We start from the raw sequence: 10929 nt of genomic DNA on the forward strand, positions 1-10929 counted from the left end.
GTGGAGCTACTGGCTGATGTTGCTCATCAGAGCTCAGTAACACCCAATGAAAGCCCTCGACAGCAGCCAATGAGCACAGACTTTAAATTGTTCACCTTCTGCTTCCATCTTCAGACTCTCCGAGAGCCAATCACAGCAGGCGGAGCAGAGCAAGGGACTCCAGCAGCGACTCAATGAACTCAAGAGCTCTTTAAGCTCCGCCCAGCTGGAAGTGAGTCAGTGGATGGCGCGATACGATTCGCTGATGGAGCAGCACCAGACGCTGGATCTCGCCATGACTAAACTAGACAACCACTGTGAGGTAAGCGCACGTTTTTCTGAAACGGCTGATTGACAGGCGGCAGCGTGGTCACCGCCTCCTCTGTGTGTGCACAGCTCCTGAGTCGCCTCAAAGGGAACCTGGAGGAGGAGAACCACCACCTGCTGAGCCAGATCAACCTGCTGAGTCAGCAGAACCACACACTGCTGGAGAGGAGCATGGAGAGCAAGGAGCTGTACCACCAGGAGCAGAAGCTCTACATGTGAGTGCTCGTCAGCCGCCGAGAGGCTCAGACAGGCGACGTCCTGCAGGACGAGCTGATCGCTGACGAACCCGGTTCATCCTCAGCTGTCAGTGCAGTCCTCACATCTGTGTTTAGCTTTTACGTGACTGCAGACACACACCTGCCGGCACACACCTGCCGGCACACACCTGCCATCTCATCAGCAGGTTGGACCATCTAAATCAGGGGTGTCAAACGCATCTGGCCCGTGAGATAATTTCATGTCAGTTAATGATGGCCCGTCGGTGTGGGGGAGCTGAATCTTCAGCCCCGCTGAGAATCCTCGCAGGGAGGGGTATGTGGTTTCCATGGAAACACCAGAGTCTCAGCTAAAGGTTCAACAATTTCAACAACCAACCCAAACAGCTGCCACAGCAGACCATTAAAGAGAAATATCAGTTTTTCTGTGAGTTAAATAAAGTGGAGAGTCTGAGCGAGCAGAACTTTTCTGTCATCTTTGTTCTGACAGTTTAGAGTCGTGCTGACAGAAAAACAGTTGAATCTGTAACGCCTGACAGGAAGTTTCACTGGTGTGTGGGCCGCCAGACATATAGTGATCACAATTGGCCGACTGTGACCGATGTCTGTCTGTCTCATCAGTGATAAGCTGAACGCTCTCCGTCGTCAGAAGGAGAAACTGGAGGAGAAGATCATGGACCAGTACAAGTTCTACGACCCCACGCCTAAAAAGTAAGAGTCCACACTTCACTTCAGCAGCACCAAACCAAACTGTCTTATCTTTATGGCCATCGCCGCCATCTTTGTTTTTGTGGCGCCATGAGAGGCGGAGCATCAGCTGCTGGGTATCCATACGCATCTACAGACCAAATGCCAGAATCCTTCTCACCTTGGCTCACGTGTGCCGCTCACCTGTTTGTCACAGGTGTGACAAACAGGTGAGCGGCTGCAGGTTTCAGCGCAGAGGCCGGGAACATGAAAGAGCCCAACATGCTCGTGGAGGTTTTTCCAGGTCTAGTTGGTTAAAGCGCTTTGAGGCGACTCTTGTTGTGATTTAAGCTATATAAATAAAATTGAATTGAATTGAAAGAGTGACGCCGTTTCCTGCTTATTGTCCAATCAGAGCCCTGATTGTGTTTAAAAGTGTGAGTGCTCACTGTGTTGCAGGAGGAGTCAGTGGGCCGGAGCCAAAGCTTTAGTCAAACTCATCAAACCCCGAAAGGAGAGCAGCCGGGAGAGGGGGGCCGAGAGGGAGCGGACTAAGAGCGCCCCGGACATCCCTCTACCTGCCACGCCCCCCTCCTGCCCCCCGAGACCCCGCCCCCTCCACCCCAGAGGACCCTCAGTGACTCGCAGGACGGCGGCCATAACAGCCCGGGCCCCAGAGTCCAGCTGTGACCCCCATCAGCCGAGGTACACACACACACACACACACACAGAAACTCGTTAAACATGCCTGCAGAGTGTTTAGTTTCCTCTCGGGGACTCGCTCACTGTGAAGTTTGGGGACTTCTGATCACATGTGGGGGAGCTGCTCTCTCTGTCCTGTAGAGGGCGCCGTTGGCTTTCACATGACTGACCGTAAGTTCACATCTGGAACCTTCCTGAGCAGCTGACCCAGCCGTGCACACGTCTGATATTTTTACTGCAGATTTTCAGGGTTTTTATCAGATTCGATCCGTTCTTTGACTTGTTACCTGTCGGTCATCGCTCCACAGACGCAGCTCATTTAAATTCAGACATGCAGTGACAGGTCTGCACAGCTGTTTGTGCACTTTTAGTCTGAACGGGAGTTTTTTGCAGGCGTGTTGTTGGCGTGTTACTCCTCACCTGTATGCACACGTGGAGCGAGCAGCCCTCTCACAGAAACCTCTGTTTGTTTTTTTGGAGCCTAAATGAGAACAAAGTGAAACAGGAAAGAACAACAAAAACTGTCTTTGTGCTTTTTGGCCGGCGTGACGTTCCAGACGTCACATTCTTAGTTTGGGACCGTCGGGAATGCTGGCACGCCTTTAACCCTTTAAAGCCGGTCAGAGCAGGCACGCTCCGTTTTGCGTAACTATTTTTAAATCACTGTAGAACTGCAACCATGTAAGCTAGCGCAATAAATTTTTTTGCACATGAAACCGGAGGAGTTGTACTTACATGTTATGCCATCAGCTTGTCCTCGGTCACGGTTTCCTTCCACATATGGCTTTGCAAAAACTGCATAAAAACCACTTGCAGCAGCAAAAACATAATATTCCAGAAACAGGCTTTGCAGATCCGATCAGCTGTTCATAACACTTCCTATGTTGGAATAGACGTCAGTCATCTTCAGGGCCTTATAAGCCTTTACTGGAGTTTTTAAAAGTCATATTTCACTTCATGCTTTTCTGCATAGTTTCTGTGATGCTTAGAACTCAAACTGCACAGCTGGAAATAGTTTATTTTGATGCACATGCTGTTTTTTTGCAAATTTGCATTATAATATTTATTTTCGTTTTTCCTGCAGTATATAAAAATTGGTGTATTTCAAAAATAAAACTATGAAGACTCTCAAAATAAATTTCTCGTGGTTGGAAACTGTTTAGTGCAACTTTTTTGTATTTACAGTTTTGAGGGACAAACCTCTTAAATTTCTCTAAGCAGAAATATATTTAAAAAACCAAAAAACAATTTTCAATTTTTTTGTAGTTTATTGCACTTTTTTTGCAATTTATGTAGTTACTATGGACTTAATGCAAACATATTATTAAACTTTGGGCTGTAATGGTTGTATTGATGTATAGCAGCTTGAAATGCTCCCACAAACGGCTCTGCAGCATGTAAAAATATAAAGATAAGCTCTGGAGGACTTGGTTCTGTGGTGGGTCATAAAGGGTTAAAATCACTCACGGACCGTCGCTAAGAGCAGGAGCGTCTGTGTCCACGATGAGCAGCACCACAGTGTCCTCCAGCTGTTCAGCACATCTGGACAAAACGGGACAGATCATGTGTTTGAGAGGAAGTTTTCTGTGAAACAAACTGTTGGATGGAAGTGAAAACAAACCTTTGTGTGTGTGATGGCTACAGGACGGCGTGGACTCTTTGTCCACAGAAACAGAGACGTGCTGTGGAAACGTCTTACATCTGGACATGTCCGGGGCTAAATGTGCACTAACACTTCCTCACACTGACACAGAGGGGTGCGATGGGTTTTTAAACAGGGAACCGTCACACACTGACATTGTTTAGGCTCTGCCCACATTTATAAACCGTAAGAAGGTCGGCACTGAAACGTTTGTGACCCAACAAGTTCAAAAAGGTGATGAGTCGTCACAGACAGCAGCTCCTGCGTCGTCCTCTTCTCTGTGGTGCATGCTCCTAACATCTGTGGGATCTGAACTCAGGCTGAGCTCGGCTCACTCGTTTATAAACCTTCTGTTTAACAGAGGACATTACATCCTAGTCTTCCTCACCTCCCTGCTCTCCTTCATCAGTGCCGCGGCGCACTCGGCGACGCCTCCAGCTTCAGATTGAAGTCAGGTGTTTTTAAAGGTCACTGAAGCTGGGAACACTTGAATGCAGCCTGTGAGGGCGTAGTTCCCCTGTAACTAAAGGTTTCAGTGTAATTATTATATTTACATACAGATACTTTCAGGGAGACTAAGTATATTTAGTCGAGTATTTCCACATCTGCGCACGCTGTGACGTGTGTTATGGATTATTATGGAGTGGATCATATTTATATTAAATATTTATCCACACTTGCTTTGATGTGCACGATGCTAAAGGTTAAAGGTTAAAGGTTGATCCACTGCCAGTACTGCAGTACTTTAATGTACTTTCAGTATAATTACTTCTCTGTTTGCTGTACAACCTTGTGACCTTTGAGTATGTGTAGGTAATTACAGTGTAATTACAGGCGTTAGGCCTGAGTCGTTACTGAGAACGTTGCGCAGCAGCGGCGGTGGCGCCGAGCCTTCATCCGAGCTTCAGGTTAACCTGAGCGTGAGCCGAGCTCAGCTCTGACGAGCGCTCTGATTGGTGTGTTCTGGGTTCTCTGCATGATCTCTGCTGTTCGTCCATGACGAGTTCTCACGTCTGTTTTCTTTCGTTTACTCACCTTTCCTTTTCCTCCCGTCTCCTCAGCTCCTCCTCCAAAACGCTTCAAATTTCTCCGCAGTAAAAGTCAGGACAAGATCCTCCCCTCTTCCTCCTCCTCCTTGTCGCCGTCCTCATCCTCCCCATCACCCGCCGCTCCTCCCTCTCTCTCACCAGACGACTGCGATTTTGGTCCTCCGCCGACCTCACAGCTGACCTCATCGCTAGCCAGCCAATCCTAGCCAACGGAGATTTCTAACATCCTCATCCTCATCCTCATCCTTTGTGCCCACTGACACCATCCTCATCATCACAGTCATCAGTGTGACAGACACACACACACACACCTCTGACACTAAAACATTAAAGACAACTTCGAGCAGCCCCGTGTTTCTGGACAGTGTTATAGTAAGTAGTGTGCGTGTGTGTGCGTGTGTGTGTGCGTGTGTGTGTGTGTGCGTGCGTGTGTGTGTAGCTTGCAGTCTGTTCTGAGCTGTAAGTCTTTAAAGTCATGAAGATTTTCAGTCCTGAGTGGATTTAAAGCGATGGCGCTCGCTCTCATCACTTCCTGCTGCAGAAAGCTTCAGACGCCGCTTTAACGCAGACCTGCAGGCTTCGCCCGACGAAACACTCACAGAATCACAACTGCTGCAGGCCGTGTCCCAGCTCACCTGTGCGCTCACCTGTGCGCTCACCTGTGCCCTCACCTGTGCCCTCAGGGTCACATGTCTCAGATAAGCTGCAGCTCGCTGCAGCTGTCATGTTTCATCGTTTGATTAGTTTTATCACAAAAGTAAAAACCAGCGTCTTTAAAGTCATCATCAGACAGGAAGTAGGTTTGTTGTTTCCTGTCTGGACAGCGATGTTCCTGAACCTGCAGATGTGCTTTAATGGAAACTTCACAGATGTCACAGTTATCACTAATGCCCCTCCCCCAGCTTCTGATTGGTCAGATCACAGCACAGTGTCCTTAGTTTTGACTAACCGTGTCCGCTGTCAGGTGGGACGCAGCAGGTGTGTTTGCTGTGTGTGAGGCTCCGCTGTCACTGCTTCAGCTGCGTCATGTCCCTCTAATGCAGATCAGGAGCTGCCATCTCTGATCACGCTGTGATGTCATCAGGTCACATAGTGAGCTAACAGTGAGCGTGTGCGAGCCGCCGTGTCCTGCTTTGCTCTTTGTGACGCTGACCTCACGCTCACGGCCCGCCCGCTCACGCCGCTGTGCTTCCAGTGATTTTAACCCTGCCGCTGTGAATCCCTCCTCACTGCATTCTGATTGGTCCACAGGCTTGGCGGACAGGGGCCGGGGCGTTTATCACAGCAGCACGCCAGGAGGAAGCAGCGAAAGCGTCAACGGAGAAGATGCACAGGGACCAGGTACCATAGCCCTCACAGTGTTTTCACAGGCTGCAGGTCAGCTTCAGTCCTGAGGAAGGTTTCCAGCTCGGGCTCTGAGGTGTTCCTGCCTCACAGAGCGGGAGCTCCGCCCACTCTGTGGCAGTCTGTGGGTCCTGACTAAAAGAGTAAAAGCGCCCAATAAATTGGTGAAACTGAGCCTTGCTGGTGCGGCTGAGCTCAGACGTCGAGCAGAGTCGACGCTGTAACAAAAATGATTCCTGAGGTTTGAGGATCATTAAAGGAGGAACTGCACACACAAGAACTTCCTGATTTTCTGTTTTAATTCCAGGTCAGACCCATAAAATCCATCTGAGCTCCACTCCGAGCCATCCGTCGTCTTCGCTGGGCTTCACCGGCAGCTCTGCCTCCAGGCTGGGGCAGATCGCCGTGCGCAGGCCCAGAGGTAGGCCGGCTTTTCGTTTTACTCAGAGCAGCTGCAGAAGTCTGAAACACTGCACGTGTGACGCTGCGGCTCACATTTACAGGCCCGTTACTGGACGAAGACTCGCGCCACAACGCCTCGGACCCGGCGTTCGGAGGTCGCCCGGGGTCAGCCGACTTCAGCCACAACACGTCCAGCTCCACCTCACCTGTGAGCTGCAGAGGTACAGACACACACACCTGGTTAAATATGGAGGTCTGTGTCTGTGGCCTGCACAGAGCAGGAGTCTCGAACTCCTCGAGGGCCGCGTGTCTCTGCTGCAGCACACATGGTTACGTTTAGTAGGTCGTTAGCAAGACTAACGAACCTGACTGCGTGCTGAATTCAGCCATTCGATTCATGTTACAGCAGCTCATGAGTGAATGAACACGGTGCAGTAGAGTTAGAGCTCGCCGCCTCAGCTTCATCGTCTCACTAAAGAAGGACTCATGGTATTCAGGTGTGTTGCAACAGAGTCTCTGAGAAATGAAATTAAAGAACTTCAGGTCAAATCTGTGCTAGCTAAACTTTGGAGGCGGGACTAGGTGATCTGTGGAGGCGGGGCTAGTTTAGAGGCGCAAATGTCGCCTTTCCCACTTTCGCCGCACTCAGCTGTACTTTCTTTTCAGATTTCTCGGAACGCCAGGGCCGCTCCGTCAGCCTCTCCAGTGACGACGTCACAGGTCTCAGCCAATCACAGCTGACCCTGTCGCGAAGCTCCACCCTTCCATATGACCACGCACCCCAGAGGGCCCAGCCACAGCGTGGCGGCGGGGTCAGAAGTAAGACCCGCCCTGCTTCTCCTGGGAGTGAGATGGTGACGCTGGAAGAGTTCCTGCAGGAGAGCAACCTGCAGTCTCCTCCTGTGGTGAGACATGAGGCACATATTTCTGCACACGCCGCCGTCGCCGCTGATCACACGAGGCGAGCTTTCGGTCGAGGAGACTCACGCTGAAACCGGCCCTGATGTTGACGTTTACCTGCTTTAAATTAGGCCGCCGCCCCTCAGGCCCCCCACAGACTGTAAGCCAGTCACAGGCCTCTCGGGGGATGTTCTGACCTTTGAACCCCTGACCTCACACCTGCCCACAGAGCAGACGTGATATTCAGTTTCACACCAGGAGCTTTGTGTTTTAGTTAATACTTTTAGTAGAAGCAGCAAAAGGTGAGACTGAAACGTGATGATTCAGTGACTCTGAGTAACACTGTGAGAAACTTTAGTCTGAGATGAACTCTGGAGCATGACGTCACAGTCGTGTCAGCGCACTTCCTGTTTGTAGCAGATCAAAGTGTTCGGTGATGTAACGATTGTGTGGTGTGCAGCTTGATGATGATAACCTCTGATAAATAGCACGTAAGAACACGCCCAGCCTGAACCTGCTGCTGCTGTGAGCGCTGCCCTCGGTGTTTTAGTGAGTCGGCGCCTCGAGCGTCCGAGAGCAGAGCGGCAGTAAAACAGGAAGCTCTGCTGCTTCAGCAGGTCAGATGTTTCGGTGTTTCGTGCAGGACGGTGCATGAAAACACTGACGGTGTGTTTGATATGTTGAGGTGCAGCTGATGGGTGGAGGCAGGCACGGCAGTGGAGGCAGGCACGGCAGCGGCGGCGGTTTCTAACTGAAGCGTTTATATTCACCGTGTTTCTGTTTGCTCGCGGTGATATGTGGTTCGTTTCCTGTCGGGAGATTTCACTGGTGGGCGGTCTGTGTTTGTAAGAATTGTGGAGCTAACGTCCCGACACGGTCGGTTTCTCTCAGAGCCGCACGCGCTCTGATCACGCCGTTATTAACCACTTTAGAGGTCAACGTTTATAAAAGCGACCTGTTGTTTTTCCCGGCCTCTCAGTCACATCTCAGGTGTGTTTGACCTTTGCCCTTTGTCAGCCCCGCCCTGACTGTTTCTCTGGTTTTCAGGTGTCCACAGGAAGCAGAGAGGACCTGGTGACGGACTATTTTGCTAGAAGCCCCGCCTCCTCAGCTCCTGCCTGCAGAGATCAGGCAACGCCCACCAGCTACGTCACGCCCACCGTGCAGTCGTCCAATCAGAGGCCGGGACAGAGTGTGAAGCCCTCGCCCCGTCAGCCCGTGGGCCAGTCGCCGGCCTCGGGTCAGAGAAGCAGCCAATCGCTGAGCAGGACCTTCAGCCTGGCCTCGGCCGACCTGCTGCGCTCTAACGGGCCGGACAGCTTCAGAGGACACGACGGCTCCCCCGGCCAGGCTGACGCCGTGGTGCGGCGTCAAGGAGGCGGGACCACTGGGAGAGAGCGGCCGCTGTCGGCTCGTTTTACCGCTCTGTCCAATCAGCACGCAGATGGCAGCTTCCTGAACCCGCCCATCCACCACTCCGCCTCCCTGAACCTGCAGGCGGAGCGCTACGCGGAGCGAGAGCGGGACCGAGGGCGGAGCGCCGCCTCCCGAAATGGCCCTCACCGTGGTGAAATTGCCATGGTAACCCAGTGAGAGCGACGCCTGCCACTCAGCCTGACGACACCCCCGAGTACGCAGAGGTCCCGAGGGAGGGGCGGTTGGGCGACTCCGCCCACATGAAGAAGGATGGCGAGAGAGGGAGGTGTGGCTCGGTGGAACGCCCAAAGAGCACCCCGGCGTCACCCGACCCCAACAACGACCCGCAGACGGTGTGGTACGAGTACGGCTGCGTCTAAATACCGGAGCGCCACGCCCTGCATCCAGCCTCAGAGACAGGAAGTGAGACTGAAGCCACCCTTTCACTTCCTGTTAGTAAATAAGTGGACAGGTGAGGCAGTCACATGATCATCACTCTGAGGTGGATGCAGGACTGGATGGACACTATCAGCGCTCCCCATGGGGGGGCGGGGCTTACCGGAGCGGGACGTTTCCTGAAAACATCTTTTTTGGATTCTATAGTGACGCCGAGCTGACGCTCCGTCTCTAACACACACAGAGAAGACGCTGCTCCATCACCTCCACCCTGCAGCCACCACAACACAACACTACGAGCGGCCCTGTCTAACTGCTGGACTCTCTGCAGGACCGCCGCCTGAATGTACGGGACACCACATTCCCCGCCTCCAAAATCACGCCAAACACTGGAAAAGACACAGGAGGGGTGGAGGAGGGGTGGGGGTGGGGGTAAACAGGACAGGCGGAGAGCCTCCTCCCTTTTAAATTACAGCCCTGCTCCATCCATCTTTAGATTCTATCCCAGCATGCAACGCTCTGACACTTTACTGGAAATGTTGCTCAACCCAAGCCGACACTAGACACACACACACACACATTTATATAATGATAGAGAGACACTCAGGCTTTGTCCTCGGGGGGTTTCTGTGGCTTCTCTGCTCAGCTGGATTTAATTCAAACACACACACACAGACACACACTCTCTCACACACACACAGACACACACAGACACACACTGAGGTTTGGAGCCTGCGGCTGAGAGTAAAATCATTCACGTGTTTCCTCTGAGCTGTAACAGCCACTGTTTTGGTGTTTGTGTTAATTATAGATGGAACACACACACACACACCTCATTCCCGGATTCACGCTCATTTGGTGATTGTCTGTTTGTCTCAGAGGTCAGAGGTCACGTGAATGATTTTAGTGTTTTTCCCTCTGGCTGAGCTCACACACTTCGGGGAGGAAGAGGAGGCACAATGACTGAAGGTGTGTCTCACACACAGCTGATGATATTTAATGACTGACCTTTGACCTGCTGTTTCAAAGCACTACATTAACGATGATGATGATGATGGTAGAGATGAAGATGTAACACTGGAGTTATGAAATGAAGACTGAGCTGATATGAGTTAAATTATTCCTCCTGGAATTTGTACGTGTTTGATGATTTTTTTTGTTTTTACTTTGAAAATACCAAATGACTTCCTGTGTGTGTGGCGGCGCTGCAGGTCGATGATGTCACGTTACCTGTGCGTTTGCTCTGTTTGTGTTTGCTGTAAAGTCGACCTGTTCTGCTGGTTACTGCTGCACCTGTGAGAGTGGCTGAGCATGAGTCTCAGCTCAGAATAATGCTTCTGTGTCTGAGCCATCCTCTGTCTGAATCAGGCTGCTTTAGCTCCTCCCTCTGCGAGGCTGGATTCATACATACACATCATGCTCATTTCTCAGCAGCCAATTAAATCCTCCGGCTTCATCACGAGCCAATCAGATCACGTTCTAAGAATATCTGAGAGCGAGCGAGGTGGCTGTTAGAAAACTTTCTTCTGATTGGCTGCCCCTCACAAACAGTTTGAATGCAGGTGGGTGGGGCCTCTGTGACACTTTTGTGACATCACTTAGATCACCTGTGCATGCAGCAGGTGGGTGACGTTAAGAAGAACTGTTCGACTTTATGGGCTCTTCCTACTTCCTGTGTGCTCGCCGCGAAGCGTCATCTTTCATACGGAGGAGGAAGTGAAAGAGGAAGTGGCAGCGTCAGTGACGTTCCTGCTGTAACTGGATTTGCTGTAGTTCACTTTAAGACGATTTCTGCTGCGGTCGCTGCAGACGCGCTCAGAGGCTGAGAGCAGAAACATGTCAAAGCTTTTTGCTAATAAAGATTTTTAAC

General features: G+C 51.2%; 1 protein-coding gene and 1 pseudogene across 4 annotated transcripts in view; both read left to right on the forward strand.

Moving 5' to 3' along the window:
• The window catches only part of ccdc88c (coiled-coil domain containing 88C), a 38725-nt gene extending 32249 nt beyond the window's left edge, over window positions 1-6476 (forward strand). For 2 of the 3 annotated variants that reach the window (XM_019348552.2, XM_019348551.2), the window contains exons 23-29: window positions 115-301; window positions 376-521; window positions 1143-1232; window positions 1668-1913; window positions 5853-5942; window positions 6253-6366; window positions 6449-6476. In XM_019348552.2, coding sequence (XP_019204097.1) covers window positions 115-301; window positions 376-521; window positions 1143-1232; window positions 1668-1913; window positions 5853-5942; window positions 6253-6265 — 772 coding nt within the window. In that variant the 3' untranslated portion in view covers window positions 6266-6366; window positions 6449-6476. Of the gene's footprint in view, window positions 1-114; window positions 302-375; window positions 522-1142; window positions 1233-1667; window positions 1914-4613; window positions 4974-5852; window positions 5949-6252; window positions 6367-6448 lie in introns of those variants that run through there. The other variant, XM_025900939.1, reaches the window with a different exon arrangement.
• A 118-nt stretch (window positions 6477-6594) lies between these two features.
• LOC109195827 (protein Daple-like) lies at window positions 6595-10620 on the forward strand (annotated as a pseudogene). Its single transcript, XR_003215185.1, has 3 exons — window positions 6595-6600; window positions 7031-7252; window positions 8295-10620. The product of XR_003215185.1 is annotated as a protein Daple-like (transcript).
• The last annotated feature ends 309 nt before the right edge of the window (window positions 10621-10929 follow it).

The sequence above is a fragment of the Oreochromis niloticus genome, linkage group LG19, assembly GCF_001858045.2.
Source record: "Oreochromis niloticus isolate F11D_XX linkage group LG19, O_niloticus_UMD_NMBU, whole genome shotgun sequence".
Classification (NCBI taxonomy): domain Eukaryota; kingdom Metazoa; phylum Chordata; class Actinopteri; order Cichliformes; family Cichlidae; genus Oreochromis; species Oreochromis niloticus.